General features: G+C 41.9%; 2 protein-coding genes across 2 annotated transcripts in view; both read left to right on the plus strand.

Moving 5' to 3' along the window:
* LOC137971914 (serine-rich adhesin for platelets-like) overlaps positions 1 to 11,426 on the plus strand; it is a 56,709-nt gene extending 45,283 nt beyond the window's left edge. Inside the window, exons 4-9 of the mRNA XM_068818656.1 lie at positions 1,590 to 1,655; positions 2,937 to 3,002; positions 3,537 to 3,771; positions 8,425 to 9,645; positions 10,236 to 10,356; positions 11,345 to 11,426. Of these exons, the coding sequence (XP_068674757.1) occupies positions 1,590 to 1,655; positions 2,937 to 3,002; positions 3,537 to 3,771; positions 8,425 to 9,645; positions 10,236 to 10,356; positions 11,345 to 11,426 (1,791 nt within the window). The remainder of the gene's footprint in view (positions 1 to 1,589; positions 1,656 to 2,936; positions 3,003 to 3,536; positions 3,772 to 8,424; positions 9,646 to 10,235; positions 10,357 to 11,344) is intronic.
* Positions 9,532 to 16,974, plus strand: part of LOC137979652 (mucin-like protein) — a 22,745-nt gene continuing 15,302 nt past the window's right edge. Inside the window, exons 1-7 of the mRNA XM_068826969.1 lie at positions 9,532 to 9,645; positions 10,236 to 10,399; positions 11,345 to 11,722; positions 13,279 to 13,379; positions 13,564 to 13,653; positions 14,219 to 14,787; positions 16,219 to 16,440. Coding sequence (XP_068683070.1) covers positions 11,438 to 11,722; positions 13,279 to 13,379; positions 13,564 to 13,653; positions 14,219 to 14,787; positions 16,219 to 16,440 — 1,267 coding nt within the window. The 5' untranslated portion in view covers positions 9,532 to 9,645; positions 10,236 to 10,399; positions 11,345 to 11,437. The remainder of the gene's footprint in view (positions 9,646 to 10,235; positions 10,400 to 11,344; positions 11,723 to 13,278; positions 13,380 to 13,563; positions 13,654 to 14,218; positions 14,788 to 16,218; positions 16,441 to 16,974) is intronic.

Consider the following 16,974-nt stretch of genomic DNA (forward strand, 5'->3'; position numbering starts at 1 on the left):
TTTCGCCATCTGTAAGCACAAGTGTTTCCAGCTCAGTAAGCTTGTCTAAAAGTGACTCGGTGTCCTTCAGCCAAAGAGATTCATCTTTAACCAGGTTGTCTCAAAGTCAAGCGTCTTCTGTCACACCAAGTGTTTCGTCATCCACATCTATCTCGGAAAGTGTGTCGTCTTCTTTGAGCTCAAGTATTTCGTTGTCATCGAGTGTCTTCCAAAGTGCTTCCAAATCTGTCAGCCGGAGTGCTTCATCTTCAACAAGCAACATTCATAGTGGGTCATTGTCTACTAGCCGGTCTCAGAGCAAATCCCAATCTCTGTTTTCCACAGTGTCCTCTGCAACAAGCATTACTTCGGAATCAAACTCTGTCAGCCAAACTGTGTCAACCTCAACAAGAATCTCCGAAACAGTTTCACCATCTGTAAGCACAAGTGTTTCCAGCTCAGTAAGCTTGTCTAAAAGTGACTCGGTGTCCTTCAGCCAAAGAGATTCATCTTTAACCAGGTTGTCTCAAAGTCAAGCGTCTTCTGTTACACCAAGTGTTTCGTCATCCACATCTATCTCGGAAAGTGTGTCGTCTTCTTTGAGCTCAAGTATTTCGTTGTCATCGAGTGTCTTCCAAAGTGCTTCCAAATCTGTCAGCCGGAGTGCTTCATCTTCAACAAGCAACATTCATAGTGGGTCATTGTCTACTAGCCGGTCTCAGAGCAAATCCCAATCTCTGTTTTCCACAGTGTCCTCTGCAACAAGCATTACTTCGGAATCAAACTCTGTCAGCCAAACTGTGTCAACCTCAACAAGAATCTCCGAAACAGTTTCACCATCTGTAAGCACAAGTGTTTCCAGCTTAGTAAGCTTGTCTAAAAGTGACTCGGTGTCCTTCAGCCAAAGAGATTCATCTTTAACCAGGTTGTCTCAAAGTCAAGCGTCTTCTGTTACACCAAGTGTTTCGTCATCCACATCTATCTCGGAAAGTGTGTCGTCTTCTTTGAGCTCAAGTATTTCGTTGTCATCGAGTGTCTTCCAAAGTGCTTCCAAATCTGTCAGCCGGAGTGCTTCATCTTCAACAAGCAACATTCATAGTGGGTCATTGTCTACTAGCCGGTCTCAGAGCAAATCCCAATCTCTGTTTTCCACAGTGTCCTCTGCAAGAAGCATTACTTCGGAATCAATCTCTGTCAGCCAAACTGTGTCAACCTCAACAAGAATCTCCGAAACAGTTTCGCCATCTGTAAGCACAAGTGTTTCCAGCTCACTAAGCTTGTCTAAAAGTGACTCGGTGTCCTTCAGCCAAAGAGATTCATCTTTAACCAGGTTGTCTCAAAGTCAAGCGTCTTCTGTCACACCAAGTGTTTCGTCATCCACATCTATCTCGGAAAGTGTGTCGTCTTCTTTGAGCTCAAGTATTTCGTTGTCATCGAGTGTCCTCCAAAGTGCTTCCAAATCTGTCAGCCGGAGTGCTTCATCTTCAACAAGCAACATTCATAGTGGGTCATTGTCTACTAGCCGGTCTCAGAGCAAATCCCAATCTCTGTTTTCCACAGTGTCCTCTGCAACAAGCATTACTTCGGAATCAAACTCTGTCAGCCAAACTGTGTCAACCTCAACAAGAATCTCCGAAACAGTTTCACCATCTGTAAGCACAAGTGTTTGCAGCTCAGTAAGCTTGTCTAAAAGTGATTTGGTGTCTTTCAGCCAAAGAAATTCATCTTTAACCAGGTTGTCTCAAAGTCAAGCGTCTTCTGTCACACCAAGTGTTTCGTCATCCACATCTATCTCGGAAAGTGTGTCGTCTTCTTTGAGCTCAAGTATTTCGTTGTCATCGAGTGTCTTCCAAAGTGCTTCCAAATCTGTCAGCCGGAGTGCTTCATCTTCAACAAGCAACATTCATAGTGGGTCATTGTCTACTAGCCGGTCTCAGAGCAAATCCCAATCTCTGTTTTCCACAGTGTCCTCTGCAACAAGCATTACTTCGGAATCAAACTCTGTCAGCCAAACTGTGTCAACCTCAACAAGAATCTCCGAAACAGTTTCACCATCTGTAAGCAAAAGTGTTTCCAGCTCAGTAAGCTTGTCTAAAAGTGACTCGGTGTCCTTCAGCCAAAGAGATTCATCTTTAACCAGGTTGTCTCAAAGTCAAGCGTCTTCTGTCACACCAAGTGCTTCGTTATCCACATCTATCTCGGAAAGTGTGTCGTCTTCTTTGAGCTCAAGTATTTCGTTGTCTTCGAGTGTCTTCCAAAGTGCTTCCAAATCTGTCAGCCGGAGTGCTTCATCTTCAACAAGCAACATTCATAGTGGGTCATTCTCTACTAGCCGGTCTCAGAGCAAATCCCAATCTCTGTTTTCCCCAGTGTCCTCTGCAAGAAGCATTACTTCGGAATCAAACTCTGTCAGCCAAACTGTGTCAACCTCAACAAGAATCTCCGAAACAGTTTCACCATCTGTAAGCACAAGTGTTTCCAGCTCAGTAAGCTTGTCTAAAAGTGACTCGGTGTCCTTCAGCCAAAGAGATTCATCTTTAACCAGGTTGTCTCAAAGTCAAGCGTCTTCTGTCACAGCAAGTGTTTCGTCATCCACATCTATCTCGGAAAGTGTGTCGTCTTCTTTGAGCTCAAGTATTTCGTTGTCATCAAGTGTCTTCCAAAGTGCTTCCAAATCTGTCAGCCGGAGTGCTTCATCTTCAACAAGCAACATTCATAGTGGGTCATTGTCTACTAGCCGGTCTCAGAGCAAATCCCAATCTCTGTTTTCCACAGTGTCCTCTGCAACAAGCATTACTTCGGAATCAAACTCTGTCAGCCAAACTGTGTCAACCTCAACAAGAATCTCCGAAACAGTTTCACCATCTGTAAGCAAAAGTGTTTCCAGCTCAGTAAGCTTGTCTAAAAGTGACTCGGTGTCCTTTAGCCAAAGAGATTCATCTTTAACCAGGTTGTCTCAAAGTCAAGCGTCTTCTGTCACACCAAGTGTTTCGTCATCCACATCTATCTCGGAAAGTGTGTCGTCTTCTTTGAGCTCAAGTATTTCGTTGTCATCGAGTGTCTTCCAAAGTGCTTCCAAATCTGTCAGCCGGAGTGCTTCATTTTCAACAAGCAACATTCATAGTGGGTCATTGTCTACTAGCCGGTCTCAGAGCAAATCCCAATCTCTGTTTTCCACAGTGTCCTCTGCAACAAGCATTACTTCGGAATCAAACTCTGTCAGCCAAACTGTGTCAACCTCAACAAGAATCTCCGAAACAGTTTCACCATCTGTAAGCACAAGTGTTTCCAGCTCAGTAAGCTTGTCTAAAAGTGACTCGGTGTCCTTCAGCCAAAGAGATTCATCTTTAACCAGGTTGTCTCAAAGTCAAGCGTCTTCTGTCACACCAAGTGTTTCGTCATCCACATCTATCTCGGAAAGTGTGTCGTCTTCTTTGAGCTCAAGTATTTCGTTGTCATCGAGTGTCTTCCAAAGTGCTTCCAAATCTGTCAGCCGGAGTGCTTCATCGTCAACAAGCAACTTTCATAGTGGGTCATTATCTACTAGCCGGTCTCAGAGCAAATCCCAATCTCTGTTTTCCACAGTGTCCTCTGCAACAAGCATTACTTCGGAATCAAACTCTGTCAGCCAAACTGTGTCAACCTCAACAAGAATCTCCGAAACAGTTTCACCATCTGTAAGCACAAGTGTTTCCTTCTCAGTAAGCTTGTCTAAAAGTGACTCGGTGTCCTTCAGCCAAAGAGATTCATCTTTAACCAGGTTGTCTCAAAGTCAAGCGTCTTCTGTCACACCAAGTGTTTCGTCATCCACATCTATCTCGGAAAGTGTGTCGTCTTCTTTGAGCTCAAGTATTTCGTTGTCATCGAGTGTCTTCCAAAGTGCTTCCAAATCTGTCAGCCGGAGTGCTTCATCTTCAACAAGCAACATTCATAGTGGGTCATTGTCTACTAGCCGGTCTCAGAGCAAATCCCAATTTCTGTTTTCCACAGTGTCCTCTGCAACAAGCATTACTTCGGAATCAAACTCTGTCAGCCAAACTGTGTCAACCTCAACAAGAATCTCCGAAACAGTTTCACCATCTGTAAGCAAAAGTGTTTCCAGCTCAGTAAGCTTGTCTAAAAGTGACTCGGTGTCCTTCAGCCAAAGAGATTCATCTTTAACCAGGTTGTCTCAAAGTCAAGCGTCTTCTGTCACACCAAGTGTTTCGTCATCCACATCTATCTCGGAAAGTGTGTCGTCTTCTTTGAGCTCAAGTATTTCGTTGTCATCGAGTGCCTTCCAAAGTGCTTCCAAATCTGTCAGCCGAAGTGCTTCATCTTCAACAAGCAACATTCATAGTGGGTCATTGTCTACTAGCCGGTCTCAGAGCAAATTCCAATCTCTGTTTTCCCCAGTGTCCTCTGCAAGAAGCATTACTTCGGAATCAAACTTTGTCAGCCAAACTGTGTCAACCTCAACAAGAATCTCCGAAACAGTTTCACCATCTGTAAGCACAAGTGTTTCCAGCTCAGTAAGCTTGTCTAAAAGTGACTCGGTGTCCTTCAGCCAAAGAGATTCATCTTTAACCAGGTTGTCTCAAAATCAAGCGTCTTCTGTCACACCAAGTGTTTCGTCATCCACATCTATCTCGGAAAGTGTGTCGTCTTCTTTGAGCTCAAGTATTTCGTTGTCATCGAGTGTCTTCCAAAGTGCTTCCAAATCTGTCAGCCGGAGTGCTTCATCTTCAACAAGCAACATTCATAGTGGGTCATTGTCTACTAGCCGGTCTCAGAGCAAATCCCAATCTCTGTTTTCCCCAGTGTCCTCTGCAAGAAGCATTACTTCGGAATCAAACTCTGTCAGCCAAACTGTGTCAACCTCAACAAGAATCTCCGAAACAGTTTCACCATCTGTAAGCACAAGTGTTTCCAGCTCAGTAAGCTTCTCTAAAAGTGACTCGGTGTCCTTCAGCCAAAGAGATTCATCTTTAACCAGGTTGTCTCAAAGTCAAGCGTCTTCTGTCACACCAAGTGTTTTGTCATCCACATCTATCTCGGAAAGTGTGTCGTCTTCTTTGAGCTCAAGTATTTCGTTGTCATCGAGTGTCTTTCAAAGTGCTTCCAAATCTGTCAGCCGGAGTGCTTCATCTTCAACAAGCAACATTCATAGTGGGTCATTGTCTACTAGCCGGTCTCAGAGCAAATCCCAATCTCTGTTTTCCCCAGTGTCCTCTGCAAGAAGCATTACTTCGGAATCAATCTCTGTCAGCCAAACTGTGTCAACCTCAACAAGAATCTCCGAAACAGTTTCACCATCTGCAAGCACAAGTGTTTCCAGCTCAGTAAGCTTGTCTAAAAGTGACTCGGTGTCCTTCAGCCAAAGAGATTCATCTTTAACCAGGTTGTCTCAAAGTCAAGCGTCTTCTGTCACACCAAGTGTTTCGTCATCCACATCTATCTCGGAAAGTGTGTCGTCTTCTTTGAGCTCAAGTATTTCGTTGTCATCGAGTGTCTTCCAAAGTGCTTTCAAATCTGTCAGCCGGAGTGCTTCATCTTCAACAAGCAACATTCATAGTGGGTCATTGTCTACTAGCCGGTCTCAGAGCAAATCCCAATCTCTGTTTTCCACAGTGTCCTCTGCAACAAGCATTACTTCGGAATCAAACTTTGTCAGCCAAACTGTGTCAACCTCAACAAGAATCTCCGAAACAGTTTCACCATCTGTAAGCACAAGTGTTTCCAGCTCAGTAAGCTTGTCTAAAAGTGACTCGGTGTCCTTCAGCCAAAGAGATTCATCTTTAACCAGGTTGTCTCAAAGTCAAGCGTCTTCTGTTACACCAAGTGTTTCGTCATCCACATCTATCTCGGAAAGTGTGTCGTCTTCTTTGAGCTCAAGTATTTCGTTGTCATCGAGTGTCTTCCAAAGTGCTTCCAAATCTGTCAGCCAGAGTGCTTCATCTTCAACAAGCAACATTCATAGTGGGTCATTCTCTACTAGCCGGTCTCAGAGCAAATCCCAATCTCTGTTTTCCACAGTGTCCTCTGCAAGAAGCATTACTTCGGAATCAATCTCTGTCAGCCAAACTGTGTCAACCTCAACAAGAATCTCCGAAACAGTTTCGCCATCTGTAAGCACAAGTGTTTCCAGCTCAGTAAGCTTGTCTAAAAGTGACTCGGTGTCCTTCAGCCAAAGAGATTCATCTTTAACCAGGTTGTCTCAAAGTCAAGCGTGTTCTGTCACACCAAGTGTTTCGTCATCCACATCTATCTCGGAAAGTGTGTCGTCTTCTTTGAGCTCAAGTATTTCGTTGTCATCGAGTGTCTTCCAAAGTGCTTCCAAATCTGTCAGCCGGAGTGCTTCATCTTCAACAAGCAACATTCATAGTGGGTCATTGTCTACTAGCCGGTCTCAGAGCAAATCCCAATCTCTGTTTTCCCCAGTGTCCTCTGCAACAAGCATTACTTCGGAATCAAACTCTGTCAGCCAAACTGTGTCAACCTCAACAAGAATCTCCGAAACAGTTTCACCATCTGTAAGCACAAGTGTTTCCAGCTCAGTAAGCTTGTCTAAAAGTGACTCGGTGTCCTTCAGCCAAAGAGATTCATCTTTAACCAGGTTGTCTCAAAGTCAAGCGTCTTCTGTCACATCAAGTGTTTCGTCATCCACATCTATCTCGGAAAGTGTGTCGTCTTATTTGAGCTCAAGTATTTCGTTGTCATCGAGTGTCTTCCAAAGTGCTTCCAAATCTGTCAGCCGGAGTGCTTCATCTTCAACAAGCAACATTCATAGTGGGTCATTGTCTACTAGCCGGTCTCAGAGCAAATCCCAATCTCTGTTTTCCACAGTGTCCTCTGCAACAAGCATTACTTCGGAATCAAACTCTGTCAGCCAAACTGTGTCAACCTCAACAAGAATCTCCGAAACAGTTTCACCATCTGTAAGCAAAAGTGTTTCCAGCTCAGTAAGCTTGTCTAAAAGTGACTCGGTGTCCTTCAGCCAAAGAGATTCATCTTTAACCAGGTTGTCTCAAAGTCAAGCGTCTTCTGTCACACCAAGTGTTTCGTCATCCACATCTATCTCGGAAAGTGTGTCGTCTTCTTTGAGCTCAAGTATTTCGTTGTCATCGAGTGTCTTCCAAAGTGCTTCCAAATCTGTCAGCCGGAGTGCTTCATCTTCAACAAGCAACATTCATAGTGGGTCATTGTCTACTAGCCGGTCTCAGAGCAAATCCCAATCTCTGTTTTCCACAGTGTCCTCTGCAACAAGCATTACTTCGGAATCAAACTCTGTCAGCCAAACTGTGTCAACCTCAACAAGAATCTCCGAAACAGTTTCACCATCTCTAAGCACAAGTGTTTCCAGCTCAGTAAGCTTGTCTAAAAGTGACTCGGTGTCCTTCAGCCAAAGAGATTCATCTTTAACCAGGTTGTCTCAAAGTCAAGCGTCCTCTTTCACACCAAGTGTTTCGTCATCGAGATCTATCTCGGAAAGTGTGTCGTCTTCTTTGAGCTCAAGTATTTCGTTGTCATCGAGTGTCTTCCAAAGTGCTTCCAAATCTGTCAGCCGGAGTGCTTCATCTTCAACAAGCAACATTCATAGTGGGTCATTGTCTACTAGCCGGTCTCAGAGCAAATCCCAATCTCTGTTTTCCACAGTGTCCTCTGCAAGAAGCATTACTTCGGAATCAAACTCTGTCAGCCAAACTGTGTCAACCTCAACAAGAATCTCCGAAACAGTTTCACCATCTGTAAGCACAAGTGTTTCCAGCTCAGTAAGCTTGTCTAAAAGTGACTCGTTGTCCTTCAGCCCAAGAGTTTCATCTTTAACCAGGTTCTCTCAAAGTCAAGCGTCTTCTGTCACACCAAGTGTTTCGTCATCCACATCTATCTCGGAAATTGTGTCGTCTTCTTTGAGCTCAAGTATTTCGTTGTCATCGAGTGTCTTCCAAAGTGCTTCCAAATCTGTCAGCCGGAGTGCTTCATCTTCAGCAAGCAACATTCATAGTGGGTCATTGTCTACTAGCCGGTCTCAGAGCAAATCCCAATCTCTGTTTTCCACAGTGTCCTCTGCAACAAGCATCACTTCGGAATCAAACTCTGTCAGCCAAACTGTGTCAACCTCAACAAGAATCTCCGAAACAGTTTCACCATCTGTAAGCACAAGTGTTTCCAGCTCAGTAAGCTTGTCTAAAAGTGACTCGGTGTCCTTCAGCCAAAGAGATTCATCTTTAACCAGGTTGTCTCAAAGTCAAGCGTCTTCTGTCACACCAAGTGTTTCGTCATCCACATCTATCTCGGAAAGTGTGTCGTCTTCTTTGAGCTCAAGTATTTCGTTGTCATCGAGTGTCTTCCAAAGTGCTTCCAAATCTGTCAGCCGGAGTGCTTCATCTTCAACAAGCAACATTCATAGTGGGTCATTGTCTACTAGCCGGTCTCAGAGCAAATCCCAATCTCTGTTTTCCACAGTGTCCTCTGCAACAAGCATTACTTCGGAATCAAACTCTGTCAGGCAAACTGTGTCAACCTCAACAAGAATATCCGAAACAGTTTCACCATCTGTAAGCACAAGTGTTTCCAGCTCGGTAGGCTTGTCTAAAAGTGACTCGGTGTCCTTCAGCAAAAGAGATTCATCTTTAACCAGGTTGTCTCAAAGTCAAGCGTCTTCTGTCACACCAACTGTTTTGGCATCAACAACTATCTCGGAAAGTGTGTCGTCTTCTTTGAGCTCAAGTATTTCGTTGTCATCGAGTGTCTTCCAAAGTGCTTCCAAATCTGTCAGCCGGAGTGCTTCATCTTCAACAAGCAACATTCATAGTGGGTCATTGTCTACTAGCCGGTCTCGGAGCAATTCCCAATCTTTTTTTTCCACAGTGTCCTCTGCAAAAAGTATTACTTCTAAATCAAACTCTGTCAGGCAAACTGTGTCAACCGCAACAAGAATCTCCGAAACAGTTTCACCATCTGTAAGCACAAGTGTTTCCAGCTCAGTAAGCTCTTCTAAAACTGACTCATTGTCCCTCAGCCAAAGAGATTTATCTTTGACCAGGTTGTCTCAAAGTCAAGCGTCTTCTGTCACACCAAGTGTTTCGTCATCATCAACTATCTCGGAAAGTGTGTCGTCTTCTATGAGCTCAAGTATTTCGTTGTCATCGAGTGTCTTCCAAAGTACTTCCAAATATGTCAGCCGGAGTGCTTCATCTTCAACAAGCAACATTCATAGTGGGTCATTGTCTACTAGCCGGTCTCAGAGCAAATCCCAGTCTCTGTTTTCCACAGTGTTCTCTTCAACAAGCATTGGTTCGGAATCAAACTCTGTCAGCCAAATTATGTCAACCTCAAGAAGCATATCTGAAACTGTTACTCCATCAGTAAGAGTTTGGACCTCAGTAAGCTTGTCTAAAAGTGAGTCTGTGCTTATCAGCCAACAAGATTTATCTTTCACGCCGTTGTCTCAAAGTCAAGCGTCTTCTTTCAGACCAAGACTTTTGTTATCAACAACTATTTTGGAAAGTGTGGCTTCCTCTTCTAGCTCAAGTATTCCGCTCTCAGCGTTTGTTTATTCCTCTACATCTGTTAGCAGTATATATCTACATGCTGCCATCAAGACAAGCTATTTTGAAGGCTTTTCGAAGAGTTTTATCTTGAACGTTTCTCCGTCGAAGATCCAAAGTAGGCCTGTTGCAACAGGTGAGTTTTAGGGAGACTCTAATAAAATCTTGTTTGTAACTTTTGTTTGTTTGAGTTTTTTTGTTCCACTCCATACCTTGCGTTCGTTTACATGCAAATAGGGCAACAAGAATTCAAATATCGGAATATTAATTTAAAGTATAATTTGTCGCTTGATGTTGGTTACCTGTTTAACCAAATACCCAATTGCCTCAATTGTCTCTCTTCGATCTTCCATTGGAGGCCGAGCATTGAGGTTTTGCTGTAACGACTGACTAGTTGAGGTTATTAAGTTGTTTATTATATAGCTAACAGAACGTTTCTAAAGACAAAAAAAAATTGCATAATCCATAATCGGCCCGTGGGCATTACGGGAGAATAATGCCCTGGAGCTTATCTGCTCTTAGCCAATCATAGCCCCGGCTTATATCGGCCAGAAACACCAGCCATATAATAATACTTAGTAATATCCACTGACAACACTGAACTCTGAGGATTACTTTCGCCAATGTTGCAAATTGTTAGTCACTAAGACCAGGACTGCACTCACACAAACGGTCTAGCTTCATTAATTCAACCTAATGTTTTATTCATTATTGTTCATTTTTTAGCAACAAGAGTTGTGAACAACCTCTATCCATACGGAAAACAGCAGAATGATGAGGAGTTTGGAGTCGACGACTCATTTCAATACATTTCTAATAACTTGTGTTTGGAGATTAAAGTGCAACCGTACGGATTTCGTTTTTTTGGAGGGAGGCATTATAAATTGCACGTATGTTTCTCTTGTCGAGAACATTTGTTTCAAATTTTATCCTCGCCAACACCGGGTCCAATTCTAAGTTTACATTTACCGTACGTGTCATTGTAAACTAGAACCCTGACACCCTTAAAATAAGAATTTAAGCCGCCACACTCTCGAAGTATTATTAAAATCTTTGGCACTTTCACCTTAGAACACCCTCATGTGTCAATTAGGCATGGTTATCATGAATCTAATAGCAATTTGATAGAAAGTTCTCAAATAGAGAAGGCATGGCTCTTTACTGGTGTGTTGAAAGGGGCAAGTAAGGTGTGCCTTTTAATGAACGTTTTTGGGTCAAACAGGGCGTAAGAAGGATTATACACAAACTTACTTATGGTTGTTAACTTAGCCTCGCCTTATTTCTGTAATCAAGTTATAGTCTTCGCTCCACTAATAACTTTTCCTTACCCTATATGGACTAATAGCTACAAAAAATGGTTTCTTTTTTATCGATACAATGGTGGAACAGTCTTCATTTGGAAACGTGCATTTCGTATTCTGTTAGCACTTTTATGCACAACATTTTGAAATTTTGCGATCTTGTAACTATCTCATTTTTATCGTTGACCGCCAGGCGCCCAAAATTTATAATCACTTGAGACTGAATTTCAGTGCCTGTGTTCTTTGTTATGTACCTGTTCAAGAAGATTTCTTCTCTTCGTGAAAAACTGTTCGCCTCCACTGCACACTTAATAGGTTATAGATGTTTGTGTATTCCTCAGATAAGCAAAATATGATGACTTTAATTTTATATAGAACTCGCAACATTGGTTTTCAAGTCAACGTTAGTTTATTTCAGTATGTTAAGTCTTATTTCTCTGCCTAATCATTTAGTTGATTTTTTTAACTATGGGTGTGCGATCGTCGCACATTTGCTTTTACATTGCATACCTTTCTTTTTTTTTTAAATTGCAGATCTGTCACAATGGCAAAATACAACTTAACAATAAATGGAGTCTGCAATGGCCTCGAAAATTTGGTGTTTACCGCGTTGTAGACAGAGTGGGAATGTTTGCCCCATTTTGGGCCAGAACGGATCAGTATAGGGGCTTTAAATCAGGCTACTCAAAAGTTCACTATCACGTTTACGAGGAAAATCAAAGGGAAAACAACCAAACGAACGAGATATTTGTCATGGCATCAAGACATGTTCGGCAATACGCAGGAGAACGGTTTGCCAACTTTAACGCCACATGGGTCCTTGTTGTGACCTGGGTGAACCTATGTCCGTCTGATGTTTACCATTACTTCCCATACAGAAACCCTGGTATCTCAAGTGTGATCTGTTCCGGGGTTAGTATATATTTTGGAGGTTATTTTGGTGACGAAATTGCACAATAACGGATCGAACGACCGACCGACCAATTGCAGAGAGTTGACTGACCAACGAACCGATAAATAGAGGGAGGTACCAGACGAAAAACCATCCGGCAAGTCTTCTGAATGGAAATTCAAAATTGAGCACTTATAATTTACTTATCCTAGGGAGTCTCACTCTTAAAACGGGTTGTATAACTTGCTAGGTGGGTTTAGGTGATGCCTAGTGTTCAAGATGCAAGCTGCTTGATTAATGTGATATTTGGATGGCAGGCTAGAACTGCTACCAATTTGCTTTTGTAGATTACTAGAGTGAAGACGTCTCCTGTTGTCAATGTGTTTGTGTTACTGAGTAATATTCTGACTGCTCAGTGATCACTCATACATATCTTATGTTTAAGGAACTCTACTTGCTTAAATTACAAGACATTCACTTGTTTCAAACAGGTCAATTTATATACTCTCTTTGCAATTCTAATTTTCCTTTAAAATTTGAAACTCTACTGATTTTCCTTGAATAATCGTACCTATAGCTATAACAGCAGGCGCTCACTTTGACACGCGGAACGACCTAGGTTCTAATACATGAAAGCGAGGTTTGGTAGACCGTATTTCAGTCTGGAATCTTTTAGTAGCGGCTGTCAGCAGATTTATGTTCTGTATACGATATTCCGGTCTCATCAGAGCTAAATCCTCCTAAAATGGCGTCCTCAAGTAGTGCAGTGAATGACTCAGTTATTCTTACCGAAGATGACATTCCCGGAGCCTCGTTAGCTGGGCTAAATCCTTCTTCGCTGAATTTTTACGGCCTGGGGCCAGTGGAGAAAACATTCAACATTTGTCCTCTACAAGAGACGACATTCAGGCTGGTCATAGTGTACACCATGTTCCTTTCAATAGGAGACTTACTTAACTCCCATATATTAATAGCCATTTCAACGCCATTTTAGGAGGATTTAGCTCTGATAAGACCGGAATATCGTATACAGAACATAAGTCTGCTGACAGCCGCTACTAAAATTTTCCAGACTGAAATACGGTCTATCAAACCTCGCTTTCATGTATTAGAACCTAGGTTGTTCCGCGTGTCCGCCATTTTTGAATACGGTGTATTGCAGAACAAATATACGTCAATTTTCTGTTATCTTTCAATGCCCAACGTTTTAAAATAGTCTAAGTTCAAATATCATTAGTTCTTCATCTCTTGCAACCTTCAAAAATATGCTCTTTATTTCAAAATATTCATTCAAAAAAAAAAATAACATATATATATATATATATATATATATTACGTTTTAATATAAAATTTGCTCTCAAGCTCCTGTCTCTTGCTTTTTTGTTGTGATAACTCCTTCTTGTTCTTTGCGAGGGAACCTAATTTTATATAAGCCCCGTGGTTTCATTTGGGTTTCCTCGTCACTTTTTTTTTTATCTTGTAAACTTGTATTCTTGTAATAGATGTAGTGTAGCAAAATGAATAAAATAAAAAACGTTTCCAAAGAAAGTCACTCCCGCTTTTACTTTTCTTTCAGGGAAATACGTTTCAAGCTGTTATCATAACAAATTGGTTTAACTCGTTTTTGATGTACAATTACCCAAACGGAGGCATTCAGTGGACCATTGGTGTTCCTGTGTAAGTTACAAAGAGTTAACTTCGCTGGATTTCTTTAATATATACCAACTCACTCTCTGAGAAGACGCTCTCCGCACGTAACTTTCCTTTTTGCTAATTATTTGGCCAGTTCGAAAAGTTCATGCCATGAAAATCTCGTGTTATAGCAAACATATGTTTATGTCTAGTTGCTTTTAACTTGCAGTTCTCAATATCAATACTGGACCAATTTGTATGGTCTACCTGTGGCTGGTTGGAACGATCCTTTTAGCGGGACCAAACTGAATATCAAAGGGTAAGCGAAATCAGCTATACCATCTTTTCAGTAGGAACTGACGGTATTAATCACATGAAGCCGAATGAAAACATTAATATCGATTGGCGCTTTCGCAAAAGTGAATTACCAACCGCGCTGTCCCCAGAGCAACTTTTAGCAACCTCTGAAAACAGTAGCGCGGTATCTGTTGACAGGCATCCTTCCTGAATCAAATTATTTGATGCGCAAACGGTAATTTTGGAAGGAAAAATCGTTCAATGTTTTCCATATCACCCAACTTTAGTCTTCTTTTGCTCCTCAGTACAAATTTTACCTTGTGTTCCGATCATTTTGGTGAAATCCAGCTCTCATATGCATACTTCTTTTGCACCTTTTGCCGATCAGCAGCAACAGGGGAGGATTTAGCTAATCAGGATCTTTTCATTTCCGTTTTGCATTTCTATCTCCCGTCCCTCTCTTTTCCGTACATCTCCCGCCCACCTCGCGCTCCGTGCGTAGGTGTGACTTAGATAATACAAAAATCCCCATGACAGTGATGACGAAAATGAATTGTTCTTTTTTCGTTTACGTGTTTCTTTTCCAGAGCGGGCACAGTACTCGGAATGTACAACCTTGATAAGAAAATGGGGAACACCGATTTGCTTGGAAGGTATTTCTGGAGAATCGAGACAAAGGATGAAAAAGGCGCATTGGAAAAATGCATTACTTGGGCTTCCTTTCAGAAAGATTTAGACTTCACATTCTGGTACTATCAGAATATCCGACCAGACAGACGCATGGCATGCCCATGTACTCTGAGACAAGCTTTTCTTGATACTGGGCGTTATCACTGGGACTGGCACTTCTCTTGGCCAAAACGTTGTTTTAGGTCCAATCGATTCATCGAATCTAACGTTCAAGGCTTTGTTCAATTCAAAGTGTTCCAGCTGTGTTGCTATTCTACAGAGCCGAATGACTTTGGCGCTCTGATAGTTGGTATTCCTAGGGGTGGTCACCTCATTGTGACACTCTATAAAATTCCGCCCAGCGTGGATGCCATGTTCACTGACTTTGAAGCCTACAAATTTTGCTGTGTCGATGAGTCACTATGCCATCTATTTTACCTTTATCGACCATCTGACGACTGCCAATTTTATCGACCACCTCCAAGACGTAAGTTTTTCGATGCACGAATATTTCAAACCGCTTTTAATCAATTAATTCCCCATTAGCTCCGAAAGAGGACGTTCAATACCCACTGCTTTAATTCTCTCTATTGAAGCACCACAATTAGATTTCTAACTTCGCTGTAATCATCTATGCAAAAAAATGAACATTGCAAGCCTCGCGCCCTGACGTTTTTAAACATCTCCACAAGATCTTTCCTTCTTATGATTGCTACAACATTGCCTTAGGTCAACACGTGCAGTGCAAGGACGACAGAAGACTACATGTACGTATTCAAACACAGAAAATCACATGGAGGGATAATTGAAGTAAAAATACCAACAATTCGCTTTCGTTTGAAACGCGGACGTGAAATAATTTCTCTCTAAAATCCTCTCTTCAGATGCCTCACGACAAATCCTGTTACTAACGTGGGTACTACCTTGAAGAGAATAATTATTGTTTGCTAAGGCTCTGAATTGTGCTTGGTAATAGAGAAATTCTTGACCAGGTGTATGACAAACAGAATACGTCACTCAGACTATAATTTGCACCGTGCCAAAAACTATGAAACTAGTTTGGTCTTTAGTTATTTGTTACCTTTCAGCTACTTATATCGAGCAGTTGCTCCAAAGGAGAGGAACAAGATAGAGTAATTGTCATGATACATGTCAGATCGAAGACTGTTGGAGCAATTAAACGTCAGTCGTATACGCGGATCTTAATCTCTCTTCATCTTTCTTAAAGTGCTACTATGAAAAATAAAACATTCACTTCCTTTCTTCTTCACATTTTGGAGGTGTGTTTGCTTAACACCTGACTGAAAACATTTTGAGCTTTGATTTTTGTCCAAAGGCTGTTTACATTGAGTGTTTTCATGGTTTGCCATTACTCACGTTCAAAACTGACCGATTAGACCTATAGGGTTGGATCTGGGGAAACGTACGTCATTTACTCACTAGCTTAAACGTTCAGCGTTCAAATGCAGCTTATTATATACGAAAAGTCTCAAAAAGCCCGAGACTGCCATACTGCATATTAATACAGCTGCCCACACACACATTGCATTCTGAAACTAGAGAGTGTTTGACTTCATTTTCTCCTCGATCCAGGTTTCTCAAAATTTAAAAGTTAGTAGTGGCGGACCATTAAATAGGAAAATTGCAGTTAAAATAAACGGGTGTCCTTTTAAAATCAAGGCTTAAAACTGTGGTCACTTACTGTTTAGTTAGTTTTTGAAATCCAAAAATAAAAAAAGAATTCTTGGCCGTCGTTTGCTTACTTTTATAACACGAAGAAAGAGCTGGAGCTCATTAAGTTGAAGGCCTTGCCATGCAGAACGAGAAAGTGGCAAATGCCTTATGAATGATTAACCTGGGTCACGCCTTCCTTTAAATAACCGTTGTATTATATTTGTGATTTTGTTTCCTGTCTAAGCTTGGTTCTGGGGTGATCCTCATTTTCGAACCCTTGATGGAAGGAATTACACGTTTAATGGCCTTGGTGAATATGTGATGCTTGATGCGCAAGGTGGAGCATTTCAGCTGCAAGCCAGGACAAGCTTAGCTCAAGGAAATTCAACTACGGCTTCAATTTTCACGGCTGGAGCAGCCAAAGAGGAAAATACAACCACTGTTGAAGTCAGAGTAAAAAAACAAGGTAAGAGCCTATGAAATAGCTTGCCGTATTGAAAGTGAATCCCGCAAATTTTTTCTCTGCGCTGTCAAAAATGTTCACGTCCGTAACGTATTCAAATCGAATTTTCCCGTCCACTCGCATCCGGATTCATTCTAGTATCCAGGACTCATCTGCGACTATTGTCAACAGAGCAGGCACCATGAGGCGTGCGAGTTGGCGACAACAGAAGCGATAGTATTTCGTTCAGCAGCCATGTTGAATATTTACACGATAAAGACTGTGGATCTGAGTTTGTAACTTCATCGGATGCAGGATTCTATTCGAAACTTTCCAATCTGGATCCACCTTGGAGAGCAGATTCGAAAAGTTGCGAATCAAAAAAAATATTCGGATAGGTGTGGACGGGGCCCTGGTCGCCAATTCTTCTTCCTCGTTTTTCTTTACTTAACGGCGGCTTATGGTTGGCTTATTTGATTGAATGCATTTCTTCTGATTTCACGACCGTCACTGTCACCTGCATAAGACTAGATCATTGGATAATGAAACTGTAGAGGT

This window comes from Montipora foliosa, chromosome 1, assembly GCF_036669935.1.
Source record: "Montipora foliosa isolate CH-2021 chromosome 1, ASM3666993v2, whole genome shotgun sequence".
NCBI classification, from domain to species: Eukaryota; Metazoa; Cnidaria; class Anthozoa; order Scleractinia; family Acroporidae; genus Montipora; species Montipora foliosa.